At 46.2% G+C, this 16403-nt stretch overlaps 1 protein-coding gene and 2 long non-coding RNA genes across 4 annotated transcripts in view; 1 reads left to right on the top strand and 2 right to left on the bottom strand.

The window, feature by feature from the left end:
* Positions 1-754: 754 nt before the first annotated feature.
* On the bottom strand, positions 755-3687 carry LOC141570161 (uncharacterized). Its single transcript, XR_012494095.1, has 3 exons — positions 3558-3687; positions 1553-2879; positions 755-966 (listed from the first exon to the last, which is right to left on the bottom strand). It is a non-coding gene; the product is annotated as an uncharacterized LOC141570161 (long non-coding RNA).
* The window catches only part of SYN3 (synapsin III), a 407670-nt gene continuing 394870 nt past the window's right edge, over positions 3604-16403 (top strand). The window contains exon 1 of the mRNA XM_019728421.2: positions 3604-3914. Coding sequence (XP_019583980.2) covers positions 3604-3914 — 311 coding nt within the window. The remainder of the gene's footprint in view (positions 3915-16403) is intronic.
* Positions 3900-15700, bottom strand: LOC141570160 (uncharacterized). 2 transcript variants are annotated; one of them, XR_012494093.1, is made up of 4 exons: positions 15655-15700; positions 13009-13154; positions 11693-11761; positions 3900-4137 (listed from the first exon to the last, which is right to left on the bottom strand). It is a non-coding gene; the product is annotated as an uncharacterized LOC141570160 (long non-coding RNA). The 2 variants fall into 2 exon arrangements; XR_012494094.1 differs by lacking the exon at positions 15655-15700 and adding an exon at positions 13997-14487.

Here is a 16403-nt window from a genome sequence, read left to right as displayed (position 1 = left end):
CTAGCCGTCCTTCTGTTCTTCAAATTGCCTAACTCTTTCCTACCTCAGGGCCTTTGCATATGTACTTTCCGTTCCCCTCATTTTTCATGTATCAGCTTAAAGTTCAACTCCTCAGAGAGGCCTTCCCTGCCCCTTTCCATGTTAATCCCTAAGACAGCACTTTGTGTATTCCTTACTAGCTCTTGCCCCAATCCATAAATATTTGTTCACTGTTCATTATCTGCCCCTCTTTACCAGACTGTAAAGAGGCCTGAGGTGGGAAAAGAGGCCCTGGGGCCTGAGGTGGGAAAAGTTACAGGAAGAGCCGTTGATTAACAATGGAGTTGGTCAAATGATAATGGGGTGATTCTCCTGAAGGTAGGGAAGTCCCACCCATGTAAACTTGATCAGATTTCCTAAAGAAGGAATTGTCAAATAATCTCTAAGATCCCTACAACGTTAACATTTTGTTAACTTTTCTAACTTGTAGTTTAAAAATGAGAGAGGTTCAGTTCCAGTAATGACTCAATAGCTTGTGTTGTGCTAACCATCTCATAGATGATAATCGTAAAGCTTGGATAAAATGTTTGAAAGAAACTATTTGAGGTTCCTGGATTAAAAGCAAAAAGTAGGTAGATTATGAGGGGATTTGACCCTTGGAAGAAGGGAACCACTAAGTGAGATCCATATTTATGTGGCTCTTCCTTGAAAACACGCCCTCCCCCCCAGTCCAGGTGGCATAGAGCAGCTAGACCCACAACAGAAAGCCGTAGTTTTATTGGTTTGACAACTCAGCGGACAGAGTACAGGCTAACCGAGTGCTGGAGAATGAGGAAAGCTAAAGAGATGCCCGTTTCTTGCTCTCAGTAAGATCAAGTGAGGTCTCTTGTTAAAACTGGGTTGCCGTTCAACCTCTCTTTCAGCCCATTTCTGCTTTTCGTACTTGTCCACAGTCGTTCATCACGATAATACTCTCCAGTAAACTTCCTGCTTGCAAATCACCACGGCAGAGTCAGCTTCCTGGCTCGGGAACCTGACTTTACAACAACCTAATTGATATTTATAGAACATTACACCTGACTACTGCAAAATACACATTCTTTTCAAGTGCTCATGGAACAATCATCAAGATAGAGCATATTGAGCCATAAAATGAATCTCAATGAATGTCAAAGATGTCAAAGGATGAAAATCTTATAGACTGTTCATTAATCAAAAATGAATCGTATCAAAAGCAATAACAATAAAATATCTGAAAGAGCCCTGGAATTTAAAAATTAAATATGTGATTAAATAACACATGGGTCAAAAGAGAATCACAAAGAAAGAATAATTTGATTTGAACAATAATGAAAATGCAACATGTCAAATTTCTGAGATGCAGCAGGAACAGTGCATAGAGGGAAATGTATTACTTTAAATATTTATATCAGAAAAGAAGAAAGATTTAAAATTAATGATCTACGTTTCTATCTTAAGCATCTAGAAAAAAAAACAAATTAAATGCTTAAATCCAAAGTAAGAAGAGAAGAAGTAATAAAGAGCAGATATAAGTGAAACATAACCAGCTTACCTGTTTAAAATGGACCAAAGACTCAGACACTTTGCAAAAGAAGGTATATCCATGGCCAGTAAACCCCTGAGAGTCACTCAATCTCATTTGGTATCAGAGATAAGATAGACTAAATTAAAAACACAACAAGATACTATTTTACACCCATCAGAATGGCTAAGATTAAAGACTGACAACAACCACTGAACTTTACAATGAATGTGCAAAATGGTACAACGACTGGGAAACTCTTTGACCGTTTCTTATAAAGTTAAACATATGCCTACCCTATGACCCAGAAATTACCTTCTAGGTATGTATTTTCCCAAAGAAAAGCCTCTCTCTCTCTCTCTCATTCCCTCGACACAAAGACTTAAATTAAAAAATCCACATAACAATTCTATTTACAGTACCCCCAAACTGGAAACATTTCAAATGTCCATCAACAAGACAATGCAATAACAACTTGTGGTTTATTCATCTAGTGGAAAATTACTCAGTGATAAAAAGCAGAATGTCTTTTGATACATATAGCATAGCTGAGTCTCAAAACCGTTATGTTGAGGGAAAGAAGCCATTCACCAAAGAAGCATATATGTGATTACATTTATATGAAGTTCAGGAATAGGTAAGGTTAATATATGATGGTGGACATCAGTGTTTGCCTATAGGGGTGAGTGGATTGACCAGAAAGGGGTGCAGGAGAACTTTCTGAGGGGGATTTAATAAGTCTTATACCAGTGGATACATTTATCAGAACAAAGAATTGTACACTTGAGAATCGTGCATCTCACTCTAAATTTTACTTCAATAAAAATATAAAATAAACTTAGCAAAAAAATATAAGGGGTCTAATTGCCTGGTTTAAATAATCATTTTTCTCAATAGGATATTTTAATTTGAAATGAAAATTTTTTTTTCTAAACTTATTTTGTTCTGTTCAGAAAAGCAATCCATATGTTTCTTAGTCTGGTAGGGCTGCCATAACAAAATACGATGGACTGAGTGGCTTAAACAACAGAAACTGATTTCTCATAGTTCTGGAGGCTGGAAGTCCAAGTTCAGGGTGCCAGCATGGTCAGTCTCTGGTGAGAGCTGTCTTCCTGGTTTGCAGAGAGAGCTACCTGCTCTCTGTGTCCTCACATACTGGAAGGAGAGCAAGCTCTCAGGTGTCTCTTCTTGCATGGCCACTAATCCCATCAGGAGGGCCCTCCCCTCATGGCTTTGTCTAACCGGTTACCTCCCAGAGGCCTCACCTCCAAATACCAGCACATTGGCGGTTAGGGCTTCAACATATGAATTTGGGGGAGTACACAATGCAGTCCATAGCGTATATATTCTAGAAGATCTGGAATTATAGGTAAGGGAAAAGAAAAAGGAGAAAAAAACCCATGTAATTGCATTACCCAAATATAATCACTGTTAACATTCTGATATATTTTCTTTATAGAGTTTTGTTATTTCAAATTTTATGTGCTGGGAGTCATTCTGGACCTATAATTTTGTATCATGATGTTTTTACGACACGAACTTTTTTTTGTTGTTGCTAAAATCCCATTTTAAGTACGCTTTTTTAATAGCCACAAAATGTGTCACTGTGATTGTGCTATAATTGATTCGTTATCCTGTGATTGAGCGTTGCAATCCTTTCCCGTATTTTGCTAGTACAAATAATGCAGTGGTAAATACACTGTGCAGGGGGCTCTTTCTGACACTCTGATTCCTCTCTTGGGATAGAATTCCAAAAAATGGAAACTATAGGTTAAAAGGGTTTGCGCTAATTACATGTTGCCAGATTCCTTTTCAGAAGGATATTCCCACTTCATGTTGCCCCCAGCATTGGAGCAGAAGGTGCCACATCTGTTTGCTCTCCAGGGGCGGAGGCTGTTTCCACTAATATGTGTGTTGGTTTATTTCCACAGGTAAACAAAGACAGCTGAAGCAGACTCCTGCAGGATTCCCCTGGCTCTTCTGGTCCAAGACCCTAGCACGCCCTCTCCCCGGCAGCCTGTGGTCGAGGCCTCACCTAGACAAGTCTGAGGAGGAACAAGCCATCTCATCCATCCACAGCCATGAATTTCCTCCGGCGGCGGCTCTCCGACAGCAGCTTCGTGGCCAACCTGCCTAATGGCTACATGACGGACCTGCAGCGCCCAGACAGCTCCACCAGCTCCCCTGCTTCCCCGGCCATGGAGCGGAGGCACCCGCAGCCCCTGGCAGCCTCCTTCTCCTCTCCAGGGTCCAGCCTTTTTAGCTCCTTCTCCAGTGCCATGAAGCAGACCTCGCAGGCCCCCTCGGGGCTGATGGAGCCTCTGGGCCCCTCCACACCTGTCGTTCAGAAGCCCAGGATCCTGTTGGTGATCGATGATGCCCACACAGACTGGTAAGCAGGAACTGCAGGTCCTCACATCTGGGGGCAAGAGAAGGGATGGGGCTTATCTCACTCTTGTGGGGGAGGCAGTGGCCGAGCTCAGTGGTACAGAGACTGGCTGGAGGGGAGAAAACGAACATTTGCCACGTGGTTACTGCGTGCCAGGTGCACGGTGCCTAATTTGTGCCACACACTCTCCCTGGGCTTTTCCATGTACAGGTCCACAGTCCGTCACCTGCAAATCGAAAATGCAAAAAGCACTGAAAACTAGAAATCATTTTATAATCCATTTGACTGCCAAGCCTGATCTGAAGGAAAGGGAGACTGTAACAGTCTTCATTATACCACTCGCTGTGTTTGTTCCAGGGCTGTGCTGCAAACATCTTAATATGTCTGATACGGGCTACTGCCCAGAGCCCACCGGAAGCATTATAGAATATGTGATATGTGATATATGATATATAATATATGGTATATGCACCATCTTGTCTTTCTAAAACAGAAAACTTTTTAAAAATAACTTTTTAGTTTTTAATTACAGTCGATATATAATAATACGTTAGTGTTAGGTGTACTGCATAGTGATTACATATTTATATAACTTACAGGGTGATCACCCTGATAAATTTAGTACCCAGCTGACACCATACATAGTTATTATAATACTGTTGATTATATTTCTTATGCTGTACTTTACATCCCCATGACTATATTTTGTAACTACACATTTGTACTTCTTAATCCCTTCACCTTTTTTACCCTTCCTCCTATCCCCCCCTGCTATCTGACAACCCTCAAAATGTTCTCTGTATCTGTGAGTTTGTTTCTGTTTTGATTGTTTATTTTGTTCTTCAGGTTCCATATATAAGTGAAATCATATGGCATTTGTCTTTGTCTGTCTGACTTCACTCAGCACAGTACCCTCTAGGTCCATCCATGTTGTTGCAGATGGCAAGATTTCATTCTTTTCTGTGGCTGAGTAATAGTCCATTGTATATATGTACCACCTTGTCTTTATCCATTCATCTATTGATGGACAACCGGGCTGCCTCCGCGTCTTAGCCATTGTAAACAATGCTGCAGTGAACATATGGATGCACATGTCCCTTCATAGTAGTATTTTGGGTTTCTTCAGATAAATACCCAGAAGTGGGATTACTGGGTCCTGCTTTGTCTCTTGTTACAGTCTTAGTTTTAAAGTCTATTTTGTCTGGTCTAAGGATTACTACACCAAGTTTTTTGTTGTTATTGTTGTTTCCATTTTCACAAAATATTTTTTTCCATCCCTTTACTTTCAGTCTACGTGTGTCTTTTGATCTGAAGTAAGGCTCTTGTAAGCAGCATATGTAAGGGTCTTGTTTTCTTATGTATTCAGCCACCCTATGTCTTTTGATTGGACTATTTAATCCATTTACATTTAAAGTAACTATTGATAGATACGTAGTTATTCCCATTTTATTAGTCATATTTTTTATCTTTCCATCTTTCTTCCTCCTCCTCCTCCTCCTCCTCCTCCTCCTCCTCCTCCTCCTCCTCCTCCTCCTCCTCCTCCTCCTTCTTTTTCTTCTTCTTCAAGTAGCCCCTCTAACATTTCTTGTAATACTGGTTTGGTGGTGAAGAACTCCTTTAGCTTTTTCCTGTGTGGGAAGCTCTTTTATCTGTCCTTCGATTCTAAATGATGGCTTTGCTGGGTACAGTAATCTCGGTTGTAGGTCCTTGCTTTTCATCACTTTGAATATTTTGTGCCAGTCCCTTCTGGCCTGCAAAGTTTCTGCTGAGAAATCAGCTGACAGTCTTATGGGAGCTCCCTTGTAGGTAACTAACTGCTTTTCTCTGACGCTTTTAAGATTCTCTCTTTATCTTTAACCTTTGGCCTTTTAATTATAATGTGTCTTGGTGTTGGCTTCTTTGGGTTCATGTTATTTGGAACCCGTTGCACTTCCTGGGCTTGTATGTCTATTTTCTTTGCCAGGTTAGGGAAGTTTTCCATCATTATTTTTTCAAATAGGTTTTCAATTCCTTGCTCTCTCTCTCTTCTTCTTTGGGTACCCGTATGATGCAAATGTTAGTACACTTGATATTGTCCCAGAGGCCCTTTAAACTTTCTCATTTTTTTGTATTCTTTTTTCTTTTTGCTGTTCTGACTGTGTTCTGCTACCTTATCTTCCAAATTGCTAATTTGATCGTCTCCTTCATCTAATCTACTGTTGATTCCCTCTAATGTATTCTTTATTTCAGTTTTTGTATTCTCCATTTCTGACTGGTTCTTCCTTATGTTTTCACTCTCCAATTTTAATATTTCCTATCTCTTTCTTGAAGTTTTCATTGAGATCATTAAGCATCCTTGTAACCAGTGTTCTGAACTTTGCGTCTGATAGATCGCTTGTCTCCATTTTATTTAGTTTTTCTTTTTCTGGAGCTTTGTTTTGTTCTTTCATTTGGGATATGTTTCTTTGTCTCCCAATTTTGGCTGCCTCCCTGTGTTTGTTTCTATGTGCTAGGTAGGGGGGCTATATCTTCCCATGTTTATAGAGTGGCCTTATGTAGTAGGTATTTATGGGGCCCAGTGATGCTGTCTCCCTCGTCACCTGAACCAAGTGCTCCAAGTGTGTCCCTTGTGAGGGTTTTGTATGCCCTCCTGTTGTAGGTGAGCCTTGGTTGCTCTTTGCATGTCAATGAGAAGGATTGACCCTCAGACCTATTGGTTGTCAGCACTGGCAATGACCCCGGTGGAGGGGCTGTTGTGCAGAAGCTGACCCAATGGAGCAGGCATGGCTTTAGCAGGGCTCTGGTACCTTCTTAGTCTGCCCTTTGGATGTGTCTTTTGTGGAGATGCTTGGATGGTGCTCTGGTGTGGTCTGAAGCTGGCCACCTGGTGTATTGGTTCTAGGGTCTCTTAGGAAGGTCTCTGTTGCAGCCCAAGGTCAGCCACTGCTTGTGACATACCTGGGGCAACTTGGTATGAGCTACACAGTGATCTTCAAATTGTTGACACTTGTGCTGGGCTTAGAGGTGTTTGGGAGAGGCTAAGCTGCAAACTGAGGCCAGCTGCTGCTACTGCTGGACTTGGGGCTGCTTAGGAAGAGGTATGAGGCATGCTGAGGTCAGATGCTGCCTCTTTGGGGTTTGTGAGATTTTAGGAAAGTCTGCAGCGTGGGCCAAGATAGGCTGTTTGTATGGAAAAGTCACTGGAAGCGACTTGGGTAGGCTCTGCAACTTGGGTGGGGTGGAACCTTGGGGAATCACTGGGGTGGGGCTACTGGTGTTAGCCAGGTTAATGTAGACTCAGATATAGTGGCTGCCTATGTCTGCACACCAGGAGGAGGAAGAGCTCAACAAAGAAACAATAGAGTCTGCCAGCACTTCTGTCTGGGATAAAGCTGCCCCTCCAGCCCTTGCCACGAAGACAGACAGTTCACGTCCTTCTTTTATGTCCCTGGCACCGTAGAAGCTGCTGCTTCAACACCGGAGCTCACAGCAAGTGAGTCCATCATTGGGTAAATCCATGCCTGGGCCTTTTAAGAGGAACACCTGGTGGGACTCCAGCCACCCTCCGTGTCACTCAGCCACAGTTTCTGGTGGTTTTCACAGCCATGAGTTGTGGGGACTTTTCTTCCTGGCACTGGAACTCTGGGCTGGAGAGTCTGGTGTGGGGCTCCTCAGGGGGAACCTTTGCAACCTAGATATCCCTCCACCATGCGGGTGTGAGACTAGCCCATTCCACATCTCTGTACCTCCTACCAGTCTCTATGTGGCTTTTTCTGTATGTTCTTAGTTGTAGGGCTTTTGTTCAGCTAGACTTCAGCAATTCTCAATGATGGTTCTATAGTTTAGTTATAATTTTGAGGTGGTCATGAGAGGAGGTGAGCATAGCATTTACCTACTCCGCCATCTTGCCTGGAAAAACCAAACAGATAACTTATAAAATCTGAAATAACTCTGGCAAGTTGCTTAACCTCTCTCAGCTCAGCCATCCTCACCCCATAAAATATTGCTATGAGGATAAAAGAAACCAACAAAGGTCCGCAGTCCTTACTTAAACCCTTGGGACCAGAGTACCTGAGTTTGCATCCCAGATCTTCCATGTACTGGTAGGCTGGCCCAGAGACTGTCCTCTTAACACCAAATGACATGCCTTCCAGCCTCTTCTCAGGCACTTCTGCTTGATGGTAAGCTCCCCTTGGGCAGAGAATTGATGAGTGTATTGTCAGTTGGACAGCAGTTGTTCCATCAGTAGTTCCTGGGCACGAAGTTAGTGCAAGATACAGCCACAGGGGCTCAAATAAGTGGTGAACAGGCCCTGTTCACATGGAGCTACAGTTGGAGAATAGATCTTAATTCCAAATTTTTGGTAGAGAGAGCTGATAAATATTGCCAGTCAGAGACATGGAATCTGCAGTCCAGGAAGTAAGCCCAGATGTGGAGACATGGATGTTGGTCATCCAAGGCAGTCTGACAGTTGACTCTCGGAGCACCCTCGGGGCTGGAGAGCAAGGTTGCATGCATGTGTTTCTAAAGGCTGCCACATACTAGACACCCAGTAAATATGTATTAAAGGAATAAATTAATGCATCTGGTTCACTAAGCATAACAGATGTTCCATTATTCTAACATGCATGTGTAACTCACGTCCATTCCTTGAGAAGTTAACTCAGATTGGGAATGATTGAGGAGAAGATAGTTATAGTTTATAATACATATTCAATACAGTCAACATTAAAGCGTCTTTAGCAGGTTCAGAGGTCAGTCCTTACTTTCCTGTTACAAAATCACTTCATCTTCACCACAGTGGGCATGTGCGTATCCTCTGGTTGGATCCAGTCTGCTTAGTCTTCAGTGTGGCTGTTTGCTTGAAGGCTCTCGTCATGCAGCCTTGTTCATCTCTGCTTGTGTGTATATGTGCTTATGTAAAGCACCCTCTTTAGGTTCTGAGCTGAGGGGTTGATTTCTGCAGAGGTCTTGCCTCCAGGCACTCTCGCCTGGGCAATCCTGCAGCTAGTCAGCCTGGTAATTTAAATGCCTGTGTGCCTTCTGCAGTTCTCTGTTTCTCTTTAACCCAATACTTGATCTTGATTTTGAGTGTTCTCTGCTGACTGTGTTTTCCCTGGCTCAGTCAGGGTTTACTATGATATGGTGATGGGGTATTAAAAACCTATTTGTCAGGAATGCTGTATGATATCTCTTATATGTGGAATGTAAATAACCCAACTCGAAAAAGACAGAGAGTAGAACGGTGGTTACCAGGGGCTGTGGGAATAGGAGAGATGCTGTTTAAGGGTACATACTTACAACTAGTAGATAAATAGGTCCTGGAGATCTAATGCATAGCACAGTGATTATAGACAACAAAACTGTGTTAGAAACATTAAACCTGCTAAGAGATCAGATCTTAATTATTCCCACCACAAAAAGCAATGATTACTTATGGGACTGAATAGGGGTGTTAGCTTGTGCTAAAATGACAATCATATTGCAATATGAATGTATCAAATCGATATGTTGTACACCTTAAACTTACACAATATTATATGTCAATTATACCTCCATGAAAAAAAGAATTATTTGGCAGGAAAGTTACTTCCTATATGGAGGTCGAACTGACAGCATGGTGCCATGGTTCAGAACACAGACATCCGAGCTAGGCTGTCTGGGTTCAAATCCTAGCTCTACCCCTTTGAAGCTATATGGCCTTTGCAAGTTCCTACACCTAAATGGGAATAATACCTACTTTGTAGAGTGAATGAATGTAAGTAGGGTTAAAATCCAAGTTAATATAAAAGTGCTTAGGACGTGTCTGGTAGACAGTAAGTGTTAAGCGTATGTTATTATCACAGACTATTATGGCCTTACTCAGCATTCATCATTTGGACAGCAGCCCCTTGTAGGCATGCCTGTTTAATCTTTTCATGCCCAGTATTGGGCAGAGTGGATTAGGATTTACCTTACCTGTGCTGGGCTTTTCTACTGGTCACTTTCCCGCTAACTCTCTGGTGATGAAGTTATTAATCGCTGTCCCTATCCCAGTGCCCGTAGGGTATGTACTATTGTGTAGGGGCACAGTGAATGAGGTTGAAATGCAATGAATGGCCTCAGCCAAGTAACATGGACATTTTGACTTCAGTCTTCAATCTCTGTAATCCACAGGCATGACCAATGCGTGAAGTTTAGGCTGTGCACACTGGTGGGGGACACAGTTTTGGCCGGAGGAATTTCTCCCAGTCTATTGCAGACATGCTTATATGCCCACACTTTAATTAGGTCTTGAGAAGAGCAATCTTTTTCTTGCCCTTCAGTGGATAAAACAGGAGAAGTGGGAAGCTGAGACTCATGAACCTTCCTGGAAGTTGGCTCTGCACTCATTGAATGTTTGTGATGGAGGCTTCCTGCTCGCTGACACAGCAGCTTCTCATGCAGAACTCCGTTTTACATTCTTTGCAAACCTCCTAACCTCCCTTAATGTCAATACATTTCCAACTTTCTCTGAATTGATGCTGGCTGCCTCAGACTCCTCATCCTTCCCGGTAGGGTGCGCTAAGCTTAGATGGTGGTCCCCGCTGCCAGGAGTGGCCAGCAGGTGGCGGGCCAGCCCCACTGTCCCTGGGAGGCTTTGGCAGAGCCTGGGCTGCCTCGGTCAGGCCCCTGCCCAGCCCCTCCTTCATTGTGGAACTGTCTCCTGAGAGGAAGAAGTTGTTAAAGGGGGAAAGCCAGTTCACACAGCCCCTTTCTTTCCCCTTTGAGATGATAATGAGGGGGGAGATGATCCACCATCTGGGCTGAGGGGGACCCACCGGGAACAATGCCGCTCCCTTTTCTACCTTCTACTCAGCCCCAGATCCTTCTGTCTTTCCCATTCCCAATCCAAGGCCTTCCTGCAGAATCAGGTTTCTTTGCCGGCAAGGGAGTTACAGGAACCTTCTACTCTCCCCTTCCTGGCAGAGGCTACTTGCAGACTCTGTGAACCAGCTTGGGCCCCCCAAGGACTATAGGATACCTGGCCGGTGACCTGGGGGGAAGGACTTTTTTTCTTCTGAGGAGAAAGAGAGGGTCCCACAGACACCTTTCCTGGGAAGAAGAACTCATGGCTGAGCATTTTAAGAACCCACCACTTTTGGGGGTTGCCCCGGGAGGTGCACCTAGCTAGGGCAAGGGTGTTTGGGGATCTTTGGACCAGCCCCCCCATAAGGTCTGGCTCAATAGTAAGTCTGAACTAAATTTGTTCTTGGGATGAGGGAAAGATCAGTCTTGAGAACCACGAGGAAAAGGGGAAATAAAACACGTGGATTTCAAGCTCAGTTTTCGTCAGCCCTACTGCTTCTCCATTCATTCTCTTAGAATTTTCTAGCAGCTTTACTGGTCTGGGGCCTCCAGTTTTGACGTCACCTTGTTACATTCCATGTTCCCACTGAGGGGTCCTTTTCTGAAACACAAATCTGATCAGTTTGCTCCAACGCCCCGCTTTGCACCCCCTTTGATAATCCTTTAGTGGTGCATCATTGCCCTCAAGTTCAAAGTCAAAGCCCTGAGCATGTCTCCCTCTAGTTCTGCAGCTCTACTTCCTGCTTTGCTGTTTATTCCAAAGAAATAGCAACCAACTCGTAGTTCTCCCACATACCTTTTTGCCTTAGCACATTCTGTTCCCCGCTACCTGGACTGCCCTTCCCTATCTTGTTCACGTGGCCAATTTCCTTTCATCCTTAAAAGCCTGGTCAGGTGTCACCCCTTCTGTGTTGTCTTCCCTGACACACCCCACATGACAATAGAGCTAAGTGCCACCTCCCTGTATGACTTACCACACATCTCATTGTGCGCTGGCTGCACACGTCCCACTGTTATAACTGGCTGTTCAGTGGCTGTGTTTTCTGCAAGAACAAGGCAGTGTCTTATTCTTCTTTGTACCCCTGGTGCTCAACACAGTGGAAGTGTTCGATTGGCAGATGTCAGTCAGGGGAGCGTGTAGGGGGCGTGCTGGGGCCTGGGACTCACCTCCCCTCAGAAGTGGGCAGTGCAGTCTACACAGCTGAGGGGTTTCTGTTCGTACTCACCAATGGGTAAAATCTTGGCTCTTTATTTTCCAGTATGCTAGAGTCACTGTAAGGCTATTTGAGATTGTTAACAATAACAAAAAAAAGCAAAATTTTTTACTATTGCCCCCAGAATGTACCAGAACTCCAGGTTTGATTTTCAAAATTGAAACATTGATCATGACAAAAAAAAAAAAAAAAAAAGACTGCTCACAACCATGTTGGGGTTTGGAGGTGATGCCTGCTCTCAGGTTTACCTACAAGGTGTCTGGATTCTGGATGGGCTTGGGGAGGGGTGTGGGGGTGAGCGGGGCACAGAAGCAGCGAAGCCTTTGCCCCCCGCCCCCCTTCCCTCCAGTGGTCTCTGGAACCCTTCTCTCCTCTTACCTCACCGGTGGCCTTGTTCCCAGCATGTCTGCTATTCCGTTTCAACAATGATTTATTGTTACCTTCCCTTTTATTCTCCACCCCTCCCTATGGTTTCTTTTTCCTTTTTTCTGTTTTATTGGTTGGGGAGGAAATGAAAAGAAGATTCTTGGTTTGAAACACCCGTCAGCTACCATCCTTCCAGCTTGGAGTCTAGCAGGCTATACCTTCCTACTAAATCAAGCTAATGATACCCATGAAAGCACCTTGTACATTTCTACATTCGCGAGAGTTATTACGCTGTATGGTGATTTGTGTCCCCCCCGCCCACCACCACTCACTCCTAGACGCTGTCCTGTGTCCCAGGGCAGGCAGATAGTCAGGAAGTGTCTGTTGATTGAATGAGTCATTTTGAAAATGATGAGTTATTGGTAATGACAGATAGGGGGGTGACAGTAAAATTTAGGAGTGACTTGGTGGCATTCTTAAGTCCCCCTTTTCCCTCTCGTCTCCTACCCGACCCAACAGAAAATCATAGTGGCCATGGTGAGAATATTGATACCACGGAATCTGGCAAATGCTACCGCCCAGGCCCTTCAGTTCTCTCCAGAGAACCTGTTGTGAAGCATTTGCCAGCTGCTCATTGCTCAGCACTTCCTGAATTGGGGGAGGGGCTGCGTGTTACAGGTGAGGAGGCAGCGTACAGAGCGATCACTTACCTGCTCAAGGAACCAGAGCAGGAGGCTGGCTGGGCTCGGACTTGATGCGGACGAACTCCTGGAAAGGCATCTCTGTTGGTGCCACGTCTCCTGCTGCCCACCGCCCAGAGTTTCGGTGTTTGGCACCAGGTAGATGCTGACAAGGCCTGGGGGAGAAATGAAGGATTGCACAGGAGAATAAACATGAGGTCTTAGAGGATGGGGTCACGTCTCCATCATTGTCCCATGGCAAACAGTTATGCCCTTTCCATGACCAGACAGGGTGCCGAATGGTTTTCACAGATTCTCCAGTGTCACCGTCCCAACAACTGTGTGGAGTACAATTCATCTTCTCACTTTATAAATGAGGAAAACTGAGGCTCTGAGCTCAGCATCCAGATGGATGCCCCTGGCATCTGGGATGCAGCTCACACTGTCCTTGATGCCCTGTTCTCTTGTCCTTCTTCCCACTCCTGCCCGTGCCCAGGCCTGTGCCAGGCGGGAGGGTGCAGGCCTGCCGAGCCAGCATCCGGAGCCCCACACCTGTGCACCCCCCCACACACACACACACCTGGCATCTGAGAGCAGCGGGAGTGGACGGGGTGGCAAGACTCCATGTGACGGCTGGCGGGCAAGCCCAACAGCCTGGTGATCTCACCCTCAGAGGAAAGCGTCCCACCTTGAGCCAGGCGGCCCCGCCCTGACGGTGCCCCTGGGCAGCCAGAATGTTAAGGTGCCAGGGAAAAGGGACACCTATGAGCTCAGGTTTGACAATTGGATCCTTTGTCAAAACTGCCCTGGGACTGTTATCCTCTTGATAAAGCACCAACGGAGCACCGACAGGGTCTTGCTGTTCCTTCTCCCTGTGTTTTGATGTTAAAGATGTGACTTCCTAACATGTGTCAGACATGTTTCCTAAGAGAGTTCAAGTGGGAAAGAAGATAAAAATGCAGACAACTCAGAGCTCACGGGGGCAAGTCGGGGTGGAAGTGCCTGCCCTACCACTCACCAGCGCTGTAGTCTCGGCCCAGCTGCTTTATCTTTCTGTGCCTCAGTTTCCTCACCTGCACAGTGGGGATCATAGTGCCACTACCTTTGCCCTACCGCTGAGCTCACCAGGTGGCATGAGGCTCCATGGAGGCTCCTCTCCTCACAGGCGCTCTTCCGCCTGTACAGTGGGTCACCTGCGGCACAGGGTTTTGCTAGGACATAGGCCGGGAGAGGCAGAGCTCGTGCGTCCCTTGTGTAACCTCCTGGGAGCCTAGCACAGTGCCTGCCTGGCACAGGGTACAATAGGGTAGATGGAGGTTTCATTCATGAGTCCGGGGACGCGCTTGCTAAACTCTGTAATTATCATCCCAAGAAATAATTCAAGATTGAGGAAGCCCTGGGGGAGAGAGTTTCTCAGAAAACACTCAGCTGTCCTGGACTTCAGGAAGGATGTCAGATGCGTCTGTCCATCTGTCTGTGCTCTTCCGGAGGTTCCCTCTCCTCCTTCCTGTCCGGCTGATTCCCCAGAGGCTTCAGCCTCTACCTTAGGGGCCTGACGACTGCAGAGCGTCTCAGCGCACCCTCAAAGCCTCGCAGTGGATCTGATTGGCCCCATGGTGACCAAGACATTCCACTTCTCACTGTGCCACCTGCGGGGGGTTTAAATGTAGAGCTGGCATCACCAGCAATGGCTTTGGGGAAGACTTGCCAGATTTAGCAAATAAAAATGTGGGACACCAGTGACTCCTTAGATAAACGAGTCAGTATAAGTATATCCCATGCAATATTTGGCACAGACTTACACTACCTAATTATGTGTTGTTCATCTGGAATTTGAATTCAGCTGGCTGGCCTGTGTTTGATCTGGCCACCTTATTTCTGGGGATGGCTGTAAGAGCTGGTACCCGGCCCTGCTAACACAGGCCCTGGCCTTGGCACTCCTTGCTTTCTGGTCAGGGAGCCAAACCAGGCCCCTCAAGTAACCCCATTCGCAGAGAGCGTGTGATGAGGACTGAGGACATCCCCCCACCAGCGGGGAGGGAGCAGAATGGAGTGGACGGCCTGAGGCAGACGGCCTGGGTCGCATTCTCCCTCTCACTTAGTGACCTCCGGCCAGTCTCACCTTCAGACCGCCCGTTCCTCAGCTGTCAGGCAAGGACCACCACGGCCTATCCTTTGTGAAGGGTTATTGTAAAGATTAGCGATGGTGGCACGGGTGGCGCTGGTGCGCGGGGCTTAGGCCGCCATAACAGGCACTGAAGTGGTAACTGTTAGTAACAATGAATTGCAATTACTAATTGCTGGTGAATATAATAGCATTGGGAGCCAGGCGGAAGGAAGCCACTTGGCGTGCTTCTCGGTTCAGCTGGATATGCTCGAGGGCTGTCTTCCAGAAGCCCTGGAGGAGGGGTGTCTGGATGCTGGGAGGCTGGCAGATACTCTGTTCTGAAGATGAGAAGATGGGGGCTGGAGTCGGTCCCCTTCTCCTAAAGTTGGCCAAGGGGCTCCTTGGAGACTGTTGGCTCTAGGAAACAAAATCCTTATGCCGCCCCCCCCCCCCCCCCCGCCACTTTCCTACCCCCAAGACTCTCCTTGAACAATGACAGGCCCTGACCATTTCATGTGGGGAAATGCGGGGGTGGAAGGGAAAGGGAGATAGGAAAGACCCAATGTCACCTTCCTCCTTGATCCGGTCACTGCAACACACAGGCCAGGAAACACCACCTGGACTAGCACTGGACTTTTGGACTCAACCCGCCTGCTCTGGGCACCCTGCCCCTCCCCCCGGAAGGCCTGGCCCTGGTGCCTGGGGGAGGGGAGGGGCCTTGGACATTCCCCAGCGGCCTACCCAGTCGCCTGGAGACAGGCTCCCTTTTCCCAGGCCCGGCCCCTTTTATCAGGGACACAATGTGCACACACAGTGAGGGCCTTGTGTGGCACCCAAGCCCCAAGCCCTTTGACTTGAGGAATTTTTCAAGTGCTGACCTCTCTCCGTGAGGTCTTTGAACCGTCCAATCCAGAGGCCTGCTGCCCCTGTCGCTTCGTACCCCAGCTCCTGCAGGGAGAGAGGGCAGGAGGGGAAAACAGTGGAGAGTTGTCTCCCTCCCCCAAGAGTCTTCACCCTCTGAAACTGGGGCTAGAAAGTCTGGGGGAAATGTCTTTGAGCAGAAGGGAATATGGGGAGAAATCTGATGGGTGCTGTTTCTTCCTAATTTCTCCCTTCTCTGCTGATGCTATGGGATCTTAATGGGACCACTTTCCTCTCGGCCTCGGTTTCCTCATAAGTCGAACAATGACGATGGAGTGGGATCAAAGTCCCCAAAAGACTGTTTCCATCAGAATGACATTCAGATTTCCAGGCACCACCACACACCTTTGGTATTGGACAGAGTCTGTTGTTTGTGAGAAAAAGAAACAGATTTTGG

This window comes from Rhinolophus sinicus, linkage group LG02 (assembly GCF_036562045.2).
Source record: "Rhinolophus sinicus isolate RSC01 linkage group LG02, ASM3656204v1, whole genome shotgun sequence".
In the NCBI taxonomy this organism is placed as follows: domain Eukaryota; kingdom Metazoa; phylum Chordata; class Mammalia; order Chiroptera; family Rhinolophidae; genus Rhinolophus; species Rhinolophus sinicus.
This window is presented reverse-complemented; position numbering and strand designations above follow the sequence as displayed.